The following is a 19160-nucleotide window of genomic DNA, read 5'->3' as shown; positions in this document are numbered from 1 at the left end:
GAGGCTTCACTGCTGCACTCATCAACAACATAAGGAGAAGCAGCAAGAGCAAGGCCGGGACGGCTCGTTCTGGTCAGCGTGGAAGGGGTGGTCTGCTAGAGGTCTTTGAACAGAAGTGGGTAAAAGGGGGAGCTGAGAGTGGCCCTTGGGAATATACGGTGTTACTACAAGATAGCGTGGCAGAGGGACAAGACATAAAAGGGCCTTGGATCTGAAGGTGATAAGAAGGACTAGGAGGTGACAGGCCAGAGTGCCCTGGGATAGTGCTCAGAGCCAGCAGCCTCACCAGCTGCTCTCACTCTGCTCAGCTGCTTCGAAAGGAAGCGGAATGAAGGAGAGAGCTCGATGTTATGCTCTCCAGAATAACCTTGCCCAAGGCAAAGACTACTGGTTTTTCTTTCTGGGGATACCACTATTAGCAGCCAGTCAGGATCCGTTTGCTCAACAGATGCCATTGAGTACTTGTGTGTAAGTCCCAAGGGCTGTGTCTCAACCACATTCCTGAATGAAGGAAGCTCATCAGTCACAGAGAGAGAAGGCAGGGCCCTTAGAAAACCGTCTGTCAGCAAGTGCAGGACACAGAGTGTCCGTGCAGGAAGGGTACAGAGTTGAGGCAGTTGTGTTGACTATGGTGCGTGCAAAGGCAGAAGGGGTACCTTAGACTCCTGAAATGCCCTGAGCTGGGGTTCCTCCGCCTCCGCACTGCCTGACGTTCTGAGCTGTAGAGTGGTTGGCTGGGGGGGGAGGGGCGCGAGGGGGGCTATCGTGTGCATTCCAGGATGTTTAGCTACATCCCTGGAGTCTACCAACTAGACGGCAGTAGCACCTCTCAGGTGTCCCCAGACATTGCTAATGGCCTCCTGGGGGCAGAGTCCCTCCTGCTTGAGGACTAACCTCAACCCATCTTCTCCTCTCCTCCCAGCTTTTTTACTTGTGTGCAGAAGTTTACCAGCAGACAAACTCCAAGGATTCCCGAAGCTTGGGAAAAGACATCTGGAATATTTTCCTAGAGAAAAATGCGGTAATGACAGTCATGGGTTGGATTACAATTTATGACACTCTTTGGGCCATTCAGAGACAGGAAAGACTAAGCAAAACATTCAGGCCAAATGCAGACAGGTTCTTAAAGAGAAGTGTGGGCTGAGAGATTGAGCTCCCAGAACTGTTCTGGCTCTGCTCTCAGGGCTGATCTGCTCTGGAGACCTCTTTTGTTCCGCATGCGCCACAATGGAACACACATCCTCTGAGAGGCGCTCTCCTGGAACAGTGTCCCCAGCCCTTCCTGCCTCGCTCATCCCTGGTATTAGAAATAGGCTCAGCCGGGACCGATTTGGCTCAGTGGATAGAGCGTCGGCCTGCGGACTGAAAGGTCCCGGGTTCGATTCTGATCAAGGGCATGTACCTTGGTTGCGGGCACATCCCCTGTGGGGGGTGTGCAAGAGGCGGCCGGTCGGTGTTTCTCTCTCATCAACGTTTCTAACTCTGTCCCTCTCAATTCTCTCTGTGTAAAATCGATAAAATATATTTTTTTTAAAAGAAAAAAAGAAAAAGAAATAGGCTCAGAGACATCAGATGAGCCAGCTGACTTGCTCTGACTGTCCTCGGGCAGAGTCCAGAGGGAGGACAGCCCAGAGAACGGGCCACAGATGAGCACCGCATCTGGGCTTAGTTCCCAAGGATGCTGCAGGGACCCGGCTGGCGGCAGCTCCCTCTTAGACCTTCTAATCTGATTAATTGAGCCAGTTCAACATGACTCTTCCTCTGGCTGCTAGGACTAATGAGTGAGAAATGAACTGTTTTTCCTCAAGATGTTCGTTGTTGCCCCTTAGATGGGTCTTGAATAAGGAGATTAGAGCTGCAGGTTGTTCCCTTTGGTTGTTGTGGAATCGCCCAGCTGTCAGGTACTCGGAGCAAAGGCCAGAACATGCTCCCAGGAGACTGGGTCACAGCAGACCGGCTCCCTGGGAGCGCAGGCAAGGGCAGTAAAGCCAACAGCCTAACAAAGGTTCTCCTGCTGCTGTGCTAGCACCAGTCCTCCTGCTTAGAACATCGTCCCGTCCACTCTGATGTCCTTGAAATAAGAGTGAAGAAGCCGCATGTCCCACCCTCGGTGTGGTCCCGGCTCACTCTGTATTCTCAGGTTCAATTTCTCCAAACCCTAGCCTGGAATTCAGGTCCAGGTGGGGGATGGTGAGAGGAGAGCCGGATAGAGGTAGAAAAGGGAGAGAAGGCAGTGCTGTCTGCCACGTCCCCTGGGGGTGGGGACTCACCACTTCTGCCCCCTCCCACATCCCCTGGGGGTGGAGACTCACTACTTCTACCCCCTCCCCCTCTGTTTTTTAGCCACTGAGAGTGAAGGTCCCAGAGGCGTTACAGGCTGAGATCGGTAAGTTGGCTCATTGGTCAGTGAGTGCCCGTCCCGTCCTGGGTGCTCGGCGGCTGCAGAGCAGAGGGGCCTCGTCCCTGTCCCGGGCAGCTGTCCTCTAACAGGGGACATAGAGACAGTGCCTCCAGCACGCCTCAGCACACGGACAGCCCTGCCCGGAGCTCTGCCTGCTGGAGCGTCTCACAGGAAGGCACAGCTTGCTAGGAGACCAGTGCTCATTCCTCCAGCCTTCCATGTGACCTCCCTGGGCCTCAGTTGGGTCATCTGTACAAAGAGAAAGCTGGGTGCAGTGAGGGGTTCCTAAGCCTGGCCGGTCATCAGAATCGCTGGGGAACTCTCTACAAGCACAGAAACCAAGGCCTCACGCCACCCACCCACAGAGCGGGGTTTCGGGGTGCTGTATCCGTTCCTCAGCTAATGCTGACCGCAGCTGGCCTGGAATGACCTAGGTGAGCACTTCGCTCCCTTCCTCTGTCCAGTCCCAGCCAGAGGGTGGATCCCAGCCAGTTTTCCAGAAGATGGAATTTGAAGCTGCCTTTGGAGAGAGGGTGGCAGGAAGGAAAGCTCATGGGCACAGGCGAGAGGGTGAGCAGAGATTGCTTAAAAGCAGAGAGGGGGCCATCACTGCCAGGAACTTGGCCATGGCTGCGGGAAGCTAGGTGCCGGGCAGGAGAGCCAGTGTCTGGGAGTGGGTTTCCTACGAAGTGCTTATGAGCTGGCCCTGGGGCCAAGGAGGAGCCTCTCAAACGCACGCCCTGGTGTCAGAGCAGCATCTAGACAGCCCAGGAGAGGGCCTTAATGTTTTCTCCACTTAACAGAGGACATCCAGAAAGCGGTCTCGTCCTTGCCTTGGGGCTTGCACATCGGGATTCTAGTCCTGAACACGGGAATGCCTGCTAAGTCCAGGCCTCCGCTTCCTTTGGCTAGCAGGAGGACGGAAAACTAGCCTCCCTCCCTTTGACACGCTCTACTAATGTAATCTCCTCCTCCCCAACGCCCTTCCCCATCTCTGTCTCTGGTCCCACCGCAGACTTGCGCTTGCGGAGCGGCGAGGACTTGCGCAGCGTTCTCGGTGAGGCTCAGGAGGCGGCCATGCCGGAGATCCAGGAGCAGATCCAGGACTACAGGTGGCCTGGCCCTCTCTTCCCTCTGCTCCTCGCCCCTTTTCTTCCCCCCGGGGTGTGTGTGTGTGTGTGTGTGTGTAGCTCACATTTCTGGGTATCTGCTGTTAAGCATCTGTGTACAGTTGTGTCTCTCTGGCTCAGAACGAAGCGCACCCTGGGCCTGGGCAGCCTGTACGGTGAGAACGACCTGCTGGAGCTGGATGGCAACCCTCTCCGAGAGCGCCAAGTGGCCGAGAAGCAGCTGGCTGCCCTGGGAGATATTCTGTGAGTCTCCAGTTCCTATTACCCCCAGAATAGGGTGCCTTTTTTTAAAATCTATTTTTCAGAGAAAAAGAAAGAGGGAGAGAGAGATCGAAACGTCAGTGATAATAGAGAATCGTTGATCGGCTGCCTCCTGCATGCCCCCTACTGGGGATCAAGCCTGAAACCTAAGCATGTGCCCTGACCGAGAATCGAACCAGCGACCTTTTGGTGCACTGGACGCACCCAGCCGATCCACACCAGCCAGGGCCGTGAGCTTTCTGCTTCCCCTTCGTAGCCCTCTGCCTGACTGGTCTCCCTTCCTGTCCCTTAGATCAGATCTAACTGAGCGTGAGGGGCACACAGTCTCCAGTGGCTCCAGTTACTTCAGGAGATGGATAGGACTGGCCTACAGCAGACTGACCTGACTAAACGTACTAAAGAGCCTCTGGCAGAGTTGTGCGGTGCTCCTTCCCAGTCCCATTCTCTAAAGTAGGGGTGTCGAACTCAATCAGAGAAGGGGCCAAAATCTAAAATCCAGCCTAAATCGCGGGCCGAATGGTTTACTGAACAGTCATAAACTGACAATGTCATAAACTGACAGCGGAGTGCAGTGATGACAACACGGTGCGGGCCACATTGCAAGGCCTGGCGGGCTGGATTTGGCCCGCGGGCCTTGTGTTTGACACATGTGCTCTAAAGGGTTAGAGCTCCTGTGCTGGCTTTGTGGGGACACTTCACCCCAATGCTGCTGCTGAACTCAGCAGTTCTGGGACCTTGTTCAAGCCGTTCCATCTGCCTTAGTCTCACTTACAAAATGGCAAAAGTTGGGCTAGACGTTCTCCACAGTCCTAACACTGATTTTCCAATCCAGCAGCTGTTTCTGGAGTCTCCGTGTGCCCAGCACTGCTCTGTGCTCCTGGGATACATCAGTAAACCAAACAACGTTTCTTGTTGAGCTGTTGTTATAGTGGGAAGAGAAAACAATGTATAATAAATGAGTAAATTATATAGTAGATTGGAAAATAGTAAGTGCTGGGAGGTGGCAGGAGCTCCAGAGCTGGCGGGGGCGGGGGGGGGGGGGGGTGCAGTTTTAATTAAGAAAGTGGGGAATTATCCTTGAAGACGTTGGGGAAAGAGAGTCGCAGGCAGAGGCAGCAGCCAGGGCAAAGTAGGAATGTGCTTGGCATATTTGAAGAATGGCAGACCGGTGTGGCCAGAGCAGATTCAGAAAGACGGTCTGCGGGTAACAGGGAGATTGGCCACCTAGCACCTGTGACTGGGAAGCCTTTGGAGCTGTGAGAGACTCAAGAGGACGGGGGTGGGGGGAGAGCAGAAGAGTTCCAGACACTGAGGGACGTCAGTTCCCAAAACCATGCAGTGGGGCGTGGCCCATGGTGGTGGCCAAGGGAGTTGGGGAAAGATGTCAGTTCTCAGTCTACTTTGACAGAGCAGACGGATTTCTTTTAAAAAGTCAAGAAGACGCCATGGTTTTTTAACTTAAGCTACTAACAGGACAAAGGAAGGAGCCATCACTCGGGACAGGAATGACTGTGTGGGGCAGTTTGTAGTAGGCCGTCGGGGGCTCAGAGGGACAGGAGATGTATTTTTAGACATCAACCTGGAGAGCTGAGTAGCAGCTGCCTGTATGAAGCTGGTATTTGATAAGAGGTCTGGGCTGGATGGAGGTGAGACTAGATGAGATCAGACGGGGAAGGCATATTCTCTGACAACAGCCCTCTGACCTTCAGCCGAGCCCTGAATCCTCCTGGCCGTAGTTTCCCTCCCAGTCAGATGGCAGAAATCACCCAACCAGGCCAGGGATGGAGGCGAAACCTGACCGCCCGTTCTGAGATTGGAGCACCATGGAATTATTTGGGATTATTACAGGAGCATAAGTACTCCACTTCTAATGGCTTCCATTTAAAGCAGGGGAACTTCAGTCTCATTACATGGACCGTCTCATGGGTTATTTTTAGAATTAGATGAGTTAATACTTGTTAGTAGGTTAGGATAGGCCAGGCCCATAGTTAACACTCAAATGGAAGTTTCAGTTACTGTTTACTAACCTCTTTAATAGGTTTCTTTGAATCGGGTCCTAAGGTATTCTCTCGCTCTCTCACCTTCTTTCCTCTGACCTCTGTGTCAGCCCAGCCCAACCCCTCCTTTAGTTCCAAGCGGACAAAAGGAGGCGCCTCTTCCTCCATAATAACTTCAGAGGCAGAAACAGGTACCAGGCAGGAGCTGGGTTTTCACATTCCCCTCCGTTAGCCAGAAGGACATCGTCGTTAAAACTGTGGATGGAGGCCCTCGAGAGAACCAGAGCCCTCCTCTCCTGACCCCACACTGGCTCTAGAGCTGAGACCCAGAGTCACACCTGACCTTTTCACCATCCTCCACCCTCCTCCCCACACCCCCTTCCTTCCAGTCTGCACCGGCGGAGGAGCCGCTGCCCTTGCAGTCTGAGTCATCTGTTCTTTCTTTTGTTCCAGGTTCAAATACGAGGAAGACAGGAGGTGAGTGAGCCTGTGGTGTAGTTTCAAGGTGGGAAGGAATAAGGTTGAGCTGCTGTGCTTTTCCATCTCTGCTAATCACAGAGAGTCCCCAGCATTGTAGGATCGCCGCCCGTCCCTGGTGGCACCATCTGTGTCACCACCACGCAGCCAGCTCCTGAGGTCCAGGCCCTAATACTCAGGATCGCTGCCTGGGATGGGCGTCTGCTTCTCGGTGTGAGGACGCTGAACTGCCAGCGCTCACAGTATTCCCATACCTTGCATCCCTTCACCCAAATTAGCCCTGGTCTCCCTCGCACTGTTCTCTCCTAGCCCACCCAGAGAAGGAGGGTGTAGGACGGCCTGTGAGAGCAGCTCCTACAGAAGGGAGCTGACCCACAGCACATATCATTTTTGCAGTCCGGACACAGGTCTTTGTTTCTCAGCAGCAGCATGCATTCCCTGGGCACCCACACTTCCTCAGGGAGCGGGGATGAGGTTGGAAGTCTCTTTAGGAGGAGAGGAAAACCAGGGCAGCAGCACTTGCTGCACTGAACCCACCAAGTATAGATAATCTACCAAATTGAGAGCCAAATCCATTTTTAAACACAGAGCTCTGGACAGTTTCATCTGTGGCAGCTGAAAGCCACTTGACAGCTCCTTTCCGTCCTTTCTCTCTGTCCTTGGCTGGGGGCGGGTGGTGAGGGCAGTCTGCCTTAAAAGAGGCCGGTTGGTGCTTCTCCCCCTCCCTGTGCCACTCCACCCCCAAGTAAGTGCCTGAGGGCACGAACTGGGTCCTCCCCTGGGCCTCTAGGTCTTCCCACGGCTGGTTTGCTTCCAGTGTAGGGAACTGACATGTCCTTCCGCTGACCACCATCCCCGTGTTAGGAAGAATTCTGCTCATGAAAAGTCCAATTTCTGCTTGGAGTCATGGCAGCCCAGACTTCTCGCCAGCTGCTGCCTGCTGCCCTGTTTGAATATTCCAGGCCTCCCTCTTGACTGCCCTGGCCCCTGCCTACTGCTTTGCCATCCTACTGGGTGGTGACGAAGAACCAAAGCAGCATTCTTGCCCTTCCCCATGCTGGCAGAGACATGGCTGAGCTCTCTGAGACAGCACCCCACTCCTGCCTTCCAGCGCCCCCATGGACTTCGCCCTCAACACCTACATGAGCCACGCTGGGATCCGGCTTCGAGAGGCACGGTCTTCCATCGTGGCGGAAAAGGCCCCGTTGTCTGCTCCTGACAAGTGGCTGCCCTTCTTCCCGAAGACCAAGAAGGTAACGGAGCCACCCTGTCGTGTCTTCTCTCGGCTCAGCACTGAGGCAGGCTGGGAAAGCCCTTTGGGAGGTGTCTAGCTCGTCCCACCACCTGTAGCCATGGTGAAAGTCCTCACCCTCCAGCAGCTCTCTCCCTTCCTCCAGACCTAGCTAGGACAAGCATGACCCTGCTCTCCAGTTTCTTACTTAGTGCCAGTCTTCGGAGCAGCGGCAGAGTGATTAGTGGCCAAATCTGGATATTGGGATGGTCCCCAACCCCCATGTCTCTTTTCTCAGCAGAGCAGCAATCCCAAGAAAGAAAAGGATGCCTTGGAAGACAAGAAGCGAAACCCCATCCTCAAATACATCGGGAAGCCCAAAAGCTCGTCCCAGAGTAGTAAGTATTTGGGGAGCAGCAGCCTCCAGGGGGACCTCAGCCCCTTCATAGATCAGCATGATTTCAGGTCTTCCGGGGTTTCTGAGAGCCACAACCCAAACTCTGAGACGCAGCTTCCTCTTGGTGCCACTGGGTTCTCCCCTGGCCACACCACCACAGGCGCTTTGAGGAGCAGGGAACTGTGCCAGAGCCACGCGTAGCGCCGAGCAGCCATGTGGGGGACTGTCCCCCTTGGCAGGATTGCTCTGTTGACACCGAGTGCCGCCTTCACCTTCGTCTTACGCCCGAGGGCCTATGTGTTGGGAGCACTTATGGGCCCTTGATGGGGAATTGAGTTACTATTAAGCAGAACTAGTTGGAAAGAGGGCAGGTTTGGAGCCCAGAGGTTCCCTGAATGCCGTCAGTAACCCAACTCAGCGAGTCCCGCCATTGATTTCTTCCCCATTGTGTCATTTGTCTGGAAATTGCTGCTGGCCCTTGCAGTCATTTCCTGAGACCACTAATACTAGTCCTGGAAGTCTGCGAAGGGCCTGGGGTGGGACTGCTGCCTTTTCTGAAGTTGCTGGGGGGGGGCGGGAGAGGGTGCGGGGGGACAACTCCTAGATCAGCCCTGATTTTTGCCACAACATCCATTTTCCAGCTTGATGTAAATTTTATTTTAATTTGACTTTTCATGGTTTACTTTTGTTTTTGTTTGTTTGTTTTTTAGCATTTCATATTCCCTTGTCCCCTGTGGAAGGTAAAAGGACCATTTTCTTTGAATTTTTCTTTGCTTTAGCATTGAGTTTCCATTTCCCAAATCCCCTCTTTCCTTCCCATTTCTTTCTTCATCCTCTCCTCCTGTCCTGCCCCTCTTCCTTCCCTCCCTTTCCTTACTCCACTTCTCACACGCTCCTCCTCGCCGCTAACTCTGCTCTGGGACACACGACACTGTCTGCGGCTCCCTCTGCACTTGCCACCGCTCCATGGATGAGGCGCCAGCCGTCCAGGGTTTTATAGAAATGAGGGAAACCCTTGCACATTGAAATGTCCTGCACAAGTTCCTCAGATTTTTATTTTCAATCGAAATAACAAAAATCCTTATTTTTTTTTTTAGGTTACAGGGTTTTGTGGGTTTTTAAAAATAAATAATGGGTCTCCAGCAGTTTTTTTGGGTAGTTTTAATTTATATCACCTACTTTCAACTTATATCATCCACCTATATAAACTTTTAATTTATATCATCCACCTAAAGGGAATGCATAATCCCTTTAGTATAGTACCTCCATCTTTTTAACTCTTAATTTTATCAGCACTAATTATACAGCAGTTTTTTAAAAATGACCCTATCATAGCTGGTTTGACTCAGTGAATAGACCATCGGCCTGTGGACTGAAGGGTCCCAGGTTCGATTCTGGTCAAGGGCAGATGCCTGGGTTGCAGGCTCGATCCCCAGTAGGGGGCATGCAGGAGGTAGCCGATCAATGATTCATCATTGATGTATCTATATCTCTCTCTCCCTCTTTCTCTCTGAAATCAATTAAAAATATATATATTAAAAAGAAAAGAATGACCCTAATATGTAGAGTACCTATTATCTATCCTCTAAAACATGTATCTGAAAACATACATACATAATACACATTAACCCAAAGAAGCTAGAACTTAAAATTATACAAGTTCATTTCCCATCAGCGAGGGAATATTTAAGTGATTAATATTTCTAGGTTCTATAATAAATGTATGAAGATACCAGTGGAATGCAATCAAGAAATGATTCTGTTGCTAGAATTCATTCTATGTAAAAGTGTCAATTAAAAATAATCTACAAACTATAAAAATTTTTAAATTATTGAATGCCTAGATTCATTATGCTGTTTAAACAACAAAAATGATTGAAAAGGTGATTATAAAACAATATTAAAAAAATAAAAGAATGGCCTTGAAACCCAGGCCCTTAGTTTTAACACATACTTCATCCTGTCTGCCCTGCCCAAGGAAGGCGTGAGGCAAACATCAGCTTTAAGAGGCTGAGCAGCCTGCCCAAGCCCCGTGCCTTGTGTCCGCCTGAGGGGATGGGAACGCCCAGGGTGGAGCCACCGATCCTGGGGCAGGACGGGGATGCTGGGTGTTCACCATCTCTTTGAGTCAGATCTTTCAGTTGTGATATTATGATTTGGTTTGTGTTCTCAAATTCTCAGGACACCAGACATACCCATATTCATATCTAAAGACCATATATCCACCAAAGCTAGAAAATCTCAATATTGAGTTTTGCCATTTAGGATGATCAACTCTTGCTCGTTTATTAGTGAGAATATCGGATTGTTAGTAACATAATATACTTTATTTAGTTTTATTGTCATTCAGATAATGGAGGAAGGAGAACAAAGGCTACTAGTGAAACCTTGCTTTTTTATTTATATTTTTATTGATTTCAGAGAGGAAGGGAGAGGGATAGAGAGAGAGAGAAACATCAATGATGAGAGAGAAGCATTGATCGGCTGCCTCCTGTACACCCCACACTGGGGGCATGTGCTCTCACCAGGAATAGAACCGTGACCTCCTGGTTCATAGGTTGATGCTCAACAACTGGGCCACGGCCAGCTGCACAAAATGTGCTACTTCCCACCAACTTTCCCCTGTACTCTGGGTTTTCCTGTTTCTTGTCACAGCTGGGACATACTATATCCCAGGACAGAAGGCATGTTCTAAGTGGCCTATGGGAGAAGGAACAGTGGACTCAGCCGGGCTCCATCATCACCCAGCCAGGGCCACTCGGGGCTGTGGCTAACCAGCTGACCCTGGCTTCTGCTGCTCTGTTACTCCACGGCCCAGATGCACATTCAGTCCGGGCAGGCAGGTCTGGCCCTACGCTCAGAAACCGGAGTGATGGAAATACGCCTACTCCTGTCACATACACACAGCCCCTGTCGGACAGTTTTAGTTTCCTGCCTAAAGGATATGAAGTTGTGCGCTTTGAGGAGATCAACTAAATGTTATTTATCTGTTTCCTGTGGCTTGGAGATTTTCTTATGAAACTGAAATTTCGATATATAGGGAGATTTGTAAGTTTGTAGATATCAGAATCTGAAGCTTGGGCGGGACATGAGTCAGTTGGTTAGGATCAGGGCCCGCCCTCTAGAGTATCTGCCTTGTCCTGCCCCCCACCCCACCCCCAGTCCCACTTATCCTCTCTTTGGTCTCAGGCAGAGCAGCATTTCTGGCCCAAACCTGTTCAGATATCACTGAACTTGGAGCTGAGCTCATTGGCTTTGAAGACGAGAGCCACTGAGCCCTGAGCCAGAAATGTCTCCTCCAGGTGTCTGCACGGCATCGCACATGCCTTCTTACCCTGTTGCCCTGTCTGCTGCTTTGAACAGGAATAGCTCTTTTGTCTTAGCTTTGAAAAGGGGCTGGAATGTGAATGCCAGAAATGACATCTCTTCTTTGTTCCTCCTAAGACCCCTCTCACTGGTAATGAAGGGTCTGATTCTATAATGATGGAGACCAGGGATGGGGGGCGTGGAGAGTAGGAAGAACAGGAAGGAAAACTCAAAGAAGAACAGAAACCATGAACTCTAACAGTGATATAAATTTGTAAAGTGCTGGGTATAGTTTGGCACCATGGCCAGATGACACGTAGATACGTTTTTTGGTCCCCCTAGGTATTTTTTTAACCTATATGTGGAGCTTGAGAAAAACGCAGAAGAATCATTGTGATAAAGAATGTGGGAGTCAAAAGAAATATCCATAGAATATGTACTTCTGAACCCTGTCATTTTGCAGATCAGAAAGAGCAAACCCAGCAAGATAGAGGGACTGCCCAGGCCACCCTCGTGTCAGCAGAAGAGCCAGGACTAGACTGTGCCTCCTGTTCTCAGCCCCACACTGTTCTCCTCCATGCTTGCTCCTTGCTTTGTCTTTGGGGTTAGAGGGGAGCGAGAGTCCTGAGCCCTCGCCTTATACAGAAAGCAGAGTGCCCTCCGTTATCTTTCTCTTCTAGTCAAACCGGGCAACGTGAGGAACATCATTCAGCACTTTGAGAACAACCAGCCGTATGATGCCCCGGAACCCGGGATGCAGCGACTCTCGACAGGAAGCTTCCCCGAGGACCTGCTGGAGAGCGACAGGTAGCAGCGGCCGGATGGGCGCTGCCGAGGAGGGGGCCTGGGTAGGGTTCGGAGCTTAATTCCAGCTACGTTAGCCCCAGCACTGGACTGTGAGCCTCTCCCTCCCTCAACCTTCCCACCGTGCATCTTCAGAGGAAGACGTAATAGGTGTGGCACTCAGGCCAGCAGAAGAGAGAGCAGGGTCCCGACCTCCCAGCCCAGGAACCACAATCCCTTAAAATTCCCTTCAGATTCAACCCTGCCTTCTCAGCAGCCTTCGTCCCAAGAATGAGCTCGATTATAATATGAAGCAGCTGATCAGGAAACCCTAAGTGACAAGGCTAGCGGAAACTAGGAAGGGGGAGAAGGGACTTGTTCTTGACGACGGCATGACTACAGTCAACGCCTAAATGAAATTTGCTTGTAGTTGGAAATGTCCTTGCAAATTTCTTAAGTCACCCTTGAGATACAGGAGTGTGGTTTTATGTATACGAGAATAATGAACAATGCTTGTAAGCACTCGAGTCTGAGCCACTGGGCTAGACTAATTAAAGGCAGGCACAAAGGCAACCCAATAAGTAGCAGCCTTCATAACCTCTAAGATACCTAATGATTAAATCATATGTCAGACAGTCCTTCTTGTGTGCAAGGTTACTCCTTTTTGTTAAGTTTAATGCATGTTAAATGATTTTGCTAAATGAGAATTAACAAAGATTTAGGGAAGATAAAAGATTTGCACTGGGATGAGATTGAATTCTCATATTACTGAGTAAATTAAATATAGAAATTATGTAATTGCTGGGGTAGGCATAGTCATATAGATGACCAAATACACAATTATAAGATATATCAATATTTTGATAGAATATTTGAGACCAATTGCAAATTTGTATTCTTGAAGTTGCTGGGTATATTTGCCCTAAGATGTTCACTAGGATCCTAAGTTCACAGAAGCCTTTGGATTTGGTGACGAAGCTCACTGGCAACCTTAGAAATAGTGTCAGCAAGTGGGTCAGAGGTTGTCGTAGATGCTTAAAAGGTCTGAGAAGTGCCCAGTTGTAGAAGGCAGTCCCAGAGGTGGGTTATGTGCCTCACTTCCTGGTGGGAGTACGATTCACTTATGGGCACTGAAGGAAGTTACTTAGCTCTGCATCCCAGTAACCTCGGTGGATGAAGGTTGTCGAGCTAAAGTGACCCATTGGGGGCACTGGTGAAAGTGTTTTGAGTTAGTCTGTATTGGAATTGTTCTCACAATTTTTGGGGGTGAGAGGTTAGTAGGGGACGAGTGAGCAGTGTGGTTTCTAACCCTGCTGAGGATGGAGGCCCCATTAGATCCTCTGACAGTACTGAGACACTTGATGAATTGAGACCAAGCCATTAGGCTCCTGTGTAGCAGCGTGCTGTGCTCCTGTGGGCCTGGATGCATGGCAGGATGTGGTGTGAGTAATAAGCAGCCAGCAGGGAGGCGACATCCTGGGCAGTAAGGGTCCAGAGATGCTGCTCTCTCGGGGCGGATGTGCTGCAGGACCCAAAAGGGCCACACCCACTTGTCAGCATTTCGTGGAGCCCCAGAGACGCTCAGTGGCCAAACCAGGAAGCAGGTTCCTGATGGTCAGTAAGCAGCTCCTGTAAGTGAGCTTCCAAGCTGTCTGCTTCCAAGAAAGGAAATGGAAGCTTGGGAAGGATCCTGTGCAGTGAAGAATGGAAGAAATCTGCATTGAATGCAGGGGCAGTGCTCTGTCAGCAGACAGAATGTTCTGGCAGGCAGTGTAGAAAATGCTAGAATGAGTGTGTGCAGACATTTCCTCGTAGATGACCTTGTGAAAGGCAGGGTCTGGCTCAAGCGGGGTCTGCAGTGGGGGGTGCCTGTTCCATAGCAGAGGGCAAGATGGTGGCCAGGGTGGGACCTGGCGGTCTAATGTGTGCCCACAGCTTTCCTGGCATTAGGACATGAAGTCTGGTTTTGTTAGTTCCAGATTTCGCTTTCCTGTTAGGATTGCTTTCTGATGGGTCCTGAGCAAGGCGAGAGGCCCTGTCCTTCCCGGCCCGGTGGGGGAGAACCTTGTAGGGCAGCAGAAGTATTTATCGCTGGAAAGTGTCTTTCCTCTAGGAGTTCTCGTGTTTGGGTGAATCTCGGCGTTTGGCCTCTTGTGGGGCTGGGGTGGAGGACCTGCACGCTGAGGCGTCATTGAGATGGGCAGCAGAGGGAGCTGCCGGGACATCGGACCCCAGGTCTCTGCCTTTTCCCAGCGCGCGCTCAGAGATCCGCCTGGGCCGCTCGGAGAGCCTGAAGGGCCGGGAGGAGCTGAAGCGCTCCCGGAAGACGGAGAACGTGCCCCGCTCCCGCAGCGACGTGGACATGGACGCCGCCGCCGAGGCCGCCCGCCTCCACCAGTCAGCCTCGTCCTCCGCCTCCAGCCTCTCCACCAGGTGCGCAGGCTCCGTGCTCAGCCCCCTATTACTGCAGGGCGGGGCAGCGGGTCTGAGAGTTAGCTTTCTCTCCACAGGTCTCTGGAGAACCCCACTCCTCCCTTCACCCCCAAAATGGGTCGCAGGTGAGTGATGGGTGCGGCAGCACTTCCCGTAGGTGTCTGAGTTCCAGCCACGTCCCACTGTCGCTCCCACCCGCGTGGCTGGTTAGTGTGCGTCTCTTCCGTGGCCTGTGCTTCCCAGTGGGCACGGGGCAAGCAGATTGGGCAGGAGAGGGAGGGACAAACCCCAAGTGTGAGTTTTCCCTCCAAGTAAAGCTAAGCCGCTCATTTTCTCCCAGGAGCATCGAGTCCCCCAGCCTGGGGTTCTGCACAGATGTCCTCCTGCCCCACCTCCTGGAGGATGACCTGGGCCAGCTGTCCGACCTGGAGCTGGAGCCGGACACGCAGAACTGGCAGCACACGGTGGGCAAGGACGTGGTGGCGGGGCTCACCCAGAGGGAGATCGACCGGCAGGAGGTCATCAACGGTGAGAACGTGCTCCCCTCCCCCGCCCTGCTCACCCCATTTCCACTCTAACCCCTGTGAGGAGTAAAGAGGGAGGGCCCTGGGACAGGCCCAGGTCCTTGTTGATCCTAAGGAACATCTCGGTGCTGGCCCTTGGGTGAGAGAAAGTCCAGTCCATGCATGGTTTGAAAACAGTACTCAGTTCCCCCCAAATGAAGTGGCTTGGGGGTCACGGTAGTGACTCTAGACGCTTGCTCATGTTTTCGCCCGTCTTTCTATCCCCCTGTCACACTGCTGCTCAGAGTTGTTTGTGACCGAGGCGTCCCATCTGCGCACGCTCCGGGTCCTGGACCTCATCTTCTACCAGCGGATGAAGAAGGAGAACCTCATGCCCCGGGAGGAGCTCGCCCGGCTCTTCCCCAACCTGCCCGAACTCATCGAGATCCACAGTGAGGAGCTGCCCTCCCCGCCCGCCCTCCACCCCCTCTGGCCAGCCTCAGGCTTCGGTCCCACGTCACCCGCAGGCTGGGACCTCCCCGTGCGGAAAGCCCTGGCGATCCGCTGTGCATCCTGAAGCCAGCATCCCAGTTTCCCCAAAGCATCCTGGTTCCCAGACCCTTCCCCACAGCACTGCTGTCAGCTCCTCTGCCGCTCCGCCCAGCCTTGCTGCTTCTCCCCTTGCCCAGATTCCTGGTGTGAAGCCATGAAGAAGCTCCGGGAGGAGGGCCCCATCATCAAGGAAATCAGTGACCTCATGCTGGCTCGGGTATAGCTGCTTGGAGGAGCGGGGGGGTCCTGGCCAAGGCTGGAGGATGTGGCGGAGGAGGAGATGGGAGGGGCCGGTCCCAGGTCGGATGTGATGATGCCCGCCCGTGTCCACTCTGCCTCAGTTTGATGGTCCTGCCCGAGAGGAACTCCAGCAAGTGGCCGCCCAGTTCTGCTCGTACCAGTCCATAGCCCTGGAGCTGATCAAGACCAAGCAGCGGAAGGAGAGCCGATTCCAGCTCTTCATGCAGGTGTGCCCTTTGCTGTCCTGCCGCCTCCTCTCATTCTACTACACGTTAGCCAAGTCAGTCACATCTCCTGACCCCAGCTCCAAGCACCCCTGCCCCTTCTCTCTCTGGGGAGGACAATGCAAACTCCCTGCACCACCTGCACCCTCCCTCACGCCACCTCTCCCGAAACATTGACCCGTATCTACGCTCAAGACAGAGACTGCTGTTTGCTGGGAAGAACCCTGGATAAGCAGTCATTAGGTCCAGCTCACTCGTTTCCTGTCTGTAAAGGGGAGGAACACCTGCTCTGCGTGGCTCCTCTGACCATGTCCCTCCCACAGGCTTCTGTCTCCTGGCCCCCACATGCTTTGCCTTAAATATTCAGGAAAGAAGCTGCCATCACTGTTCCGAGTTTCCCTCTGGAATTAGGACCTATTGCCATTTTCACACCCACCCGGGTCCTGAGCCCTAAACCAGCTCCTCACCCTGTCTGTGCCTCCCTTCGTCTAGGAGGCTGAGAGCCACCCTCAGTGCCGGCGGCTGCAGCTGCGGGACCTCATCATCTCGGAGATGCAGCGGCTGACCAAGTACCCGCTGCTGCTGGAGAGCATCATTAAGCACACGGAGGGTAGGGCTGGGCGCGGGGCTGGCGTGGGAGGCACAGCCCTCATTTCAGACCCTAGTCCTAGCATGACGTACTTGGTGACCTTAGAGAGTCACTTGACCTCTGATCTTCAGGGTCTTCATCCTTGCCTTGTATGAGCAGTCTCACAGGAGGTAGTGATGGTCAGTGCACCTTGGGGAAGTGAGGTGCTCAGCAGTGGCAGGGTGAGGGCTACCTCTAGCCCAGGTGGGGCCTTTGTACAGCTAAGAGGACAGCATCTGAGTGGACACAGGTTGGTCCATGGAGGGCACCTTGTCTCCACTGAGGGCCATGGTTCCACACCAGGGCCATGGCTGGAGTTTAGTCCCCATTCTCTCTCACGCACACGCACACGCACACACACACGATGCCTCTGCAAGGCACAAAAGACACACCGCGTGTGGTAACAGCCGAGCAGGGGCCATGCTGAATAAGGGGCCTGGGATCCTGAGTGCCTTTCACCACTCTCACATTTGGGTATTGGAGTCAGGGTATGCAGGTGAGGAACCTCCATGTATAATAATTCAGCAGGTTCCTAGAGGCACCGCTACCGCACTTGCCAGTCTCTGTTCCTGCCCGTCTGCACAGCTGCTTGTGGGCCAGGCAGAACCCCAAGAGCTGTCCGTGTCTTCAGAGCAGTGATCTGAAATCCGGTGCCCCCCAGTGAAGATAAAGTCACCCTGAGGTCCTCAGTCAGGCCCGGGGGCGAATCTGCCACCCCTGCTGGTCGGTGGTGGGTGTGAGTCGCCGGTGATGTCGGACTCCAGGCTTCTCTCCTAACTGCCTCCTCTGCTGACTGGTAGGTGGCACCTCTGAGCATGAGAAGCTTTGCCAGGCCCGGGACCAATGCCGGGAAATTCTTAAGTATGTGAATGAAGCGGTGAAGCAGACAGAGAACCGGCACCGGCTGGAGGGCTACCAGAAACGCCTGGACACCACCTCCCTGGAGAGGGCCAGCAACCCCCTGGCAGCAGAATTCAAGGTAGGAGGCAGAGGGGCAGCATGGTCACCCCACACACACATATGCACGCACACGCACACGCACACACGCACACGCTTCTGGCGCACCCTGGAGAGCAGAGCTCTGGTCAGTGCCTGGAGAGGGGGAGGCAGGAGACCTGGCTGGCTGGTAGGATGGCGCGGTGGGGCCTGGAACACACATGCCTCCTGTTACCTTTGTCAGCCCATCCAGACAGACATGGGCAGACAGCGCCACCAATAGACCAGACGTTAGACTCAGCGGAAGAGCAGGGGGTGGGAGCTCCAGCGTGAGGTCGGTAGAGATCCTTTGGGAGGGAATAAATTGAAGGGACGGGCAAGTGAAGCAGAGCTCTTCTTAGGAGGGCGGATGGCACGTGGTGTGGGGTGGACGAGAGACCTAAGCAGAGCACAAGGCCCGTGGCTTCGTAGTGGCCTGTTCACTGTCTGTGTCCCTCTCAAGAGGGTAAGGGCAGGGACTACTTCTTGTCACCACTGATCCCGAGCCCTCAGCATGGTGTCTGGCACATAATAGGCTCTCAGATACTTGTTGAATGGGTGAATGAATGAACAAATGGTTTCTCCTTAACAGAGCCTGGATCTCACCACCAGAAAGATGATCCATGAGGGGCCCCTGACGTGGAGGATCAGCAAGGATAAGACCCTGGGTACGGGGGGTGCTGGGGCCACGGGAAGTCTGGGGGGGGCTAGGCTGGAGCATGTCTCCGGAGCCTGGTGCTCTCTGAAGAGGCAGTCAGGGAGCTGGGAAGCAGCTTAAACATAACTGGGCGAGTGCAGACTCCTTACGCACAGCACGGGGGATACCCACAAGAAAGGGGCCGGGCATCCCGGAGCCCCTGGCGCCCCGTGTGTGGACGGTGGGGCGGGAGCTGGAACTGCCTCACAAGCACCGCCCCCTGCAGACCTCCACGTGCTGCTGCTGGAGGACCTCCTCGTGCTGCTGCAGAAACAGGACGAGAAGCTGCTGCTCAAGTGCCACAGCAAGACCGCTGTGGGCTCCTCCGACAGCAAGCAGACCTTCAGCCCCGTGCTCAAGCTCAACGCCGTGCTCGTGCGCTCCGTGGCCACAGGTGCGGTGCGCGACGTCCCCGCGGGCTGGGCCCAGGGCCACGATCGCGGTCACGCTGTGCAGTGAGGCCGGGTGATGAGGGCCAGTTACAGTCCGCCTGTGTTCCTGTCCTCCTGTCCGGAGCCTTCTAAGGGGGATGGGGCAGGATGCTGGGGGTGGGGGCCGGGTGAAGGAAAAGAGCCAGGAGGGCGTGAGCACCGGGCCGGGCTGGGGAGGTGTAGGCAGGGCTGGGAGAATAGGATTGGGCAGAGAGGAGCAGGACCAGCCTTCCTGCTGCAGAGTGGCGGGAAGAGCCGGAGCCCCGCAGCGGAGGTGAGTCCCGCGGACAGACGTTTCTGTGAGGAGGGGCGTGTGCACAGGGGAGGCTCTGGCAGCCGCACGCTCGGGCTCTTCTCATCTCTAACGTAGAGGATCAGAGGCCTGGTGGCCTGAGAAGGTTTATAAACCCACCACACACGTCAGCCTGCGCTGTCAGTGTAATGGGGGCCATGACAGGTGCCATTAGGGGTTCCAGAGTCGCCTCTGTCCCTAG

The 19160-nt window shown here is 53.5% G+C and overlaps 1 protein-coding gene across 7 annotated transcripts in view; it reads left to right on the top strand.

Annotated features, from left to right (window-relative positions):
- ARHGEF11 (Rho guanine nucleotide exchange factor 11) overlaps nucleotides 1-19160 on the top strand; it is a 79363-nt gene that overhangs the window by 53175 nt on the left and 7028 nt on the right. For 3 of the 7 annotated variants that reach the window (XM_084865753.1, XM_084865752.1, XM_084865748.1), the window contains 19 exons: nucleotides 923-1021; nucleotides 2344-2386; nucleotides 3417-3513; nucleotides 3652-3774; nucleotides 6243-6266; nucleotides 7378-7519; nucleotides 7796-7895; nucleotides 8605-8634; nucleotides 11881-12007; nucleotides 14237-14416; nucleotides 14494-14541; nucleotides 14757-14944; nucleotides 15225-15371; nucleotides 15609-15688; nucleotides 15813-15938; nucleotides 16428-16545; nucleotides 17364-17542; nucleotides 18131-18206; nucleotides 18462-18629. In XM_084865753.1, coding sequence (XP_084721879.1) covers nucleotides 923-1021; nucleotides 2344-2386; nucleotides 3417-3513; nucleotides 3652-3774; nucleotides 6243-6266; nucleotides 7378-7519; nucleotides 7796-7895; nucleotides 8605-8634; nucleotides 11881-12007; nucleotides 14237-14416; nucleotides 14494-14541; nucleotides 14757-14944; nucleotides 15225-15371; nucleotides 15609-15688; nucleotides 15813-15938; nucleotides 16428-16545; nucleotides 17364-17542; nucleotides 18131-18206; nucleotides 18462-18629 — 2095 coding nt within the window. The remainder of the gene's footprint in view (nucleotides 1-922; nucleotides 1022-2343; nucleotides 2387-3416; nucleotides 3514-3651; nucleotides 3775-6242; nucleotides 6267-7377; nucleotides 7520-7795; nucleotides 7896-8604; nucleotides 8635-11880; nucleotides 12008-14236; nucleotides 14417-14493; nucleotides 14542-14756; nucleotides 14945-15224; nucleotides 15372-15608; nucleotides 15689-15812; nucleotides 15939-16427; nucleotides 16546-17363; nucleotides 17543-18130; nucleotides 18207-18461; nucleotides 18630-19160) is intronic. The other 4 variants (XM_084865754.1, XM_084865749.1, XM_084865751.1 and 1 more) reach the window with 3 other exon arrangements.

The sequence above is a fragment of the Pipistrellus hanaki genome (assembly GCF_964339955.1).
Source record: "Pipistrellus hanaki genome assembly, chromosome: 18".
In the NCBI taxonomy this organism is placed as follows: Eukaryota; Metazoa; Chordata; class Mammalia; order Chiroptera; family Vespertilionidae; genus Pipistrellus; species Pipistrellus hanaki.
Note: the sequence above shows the minus strand (reverse complement) of the source record. Positions and strands in the feature narration are given on the sequence as shown.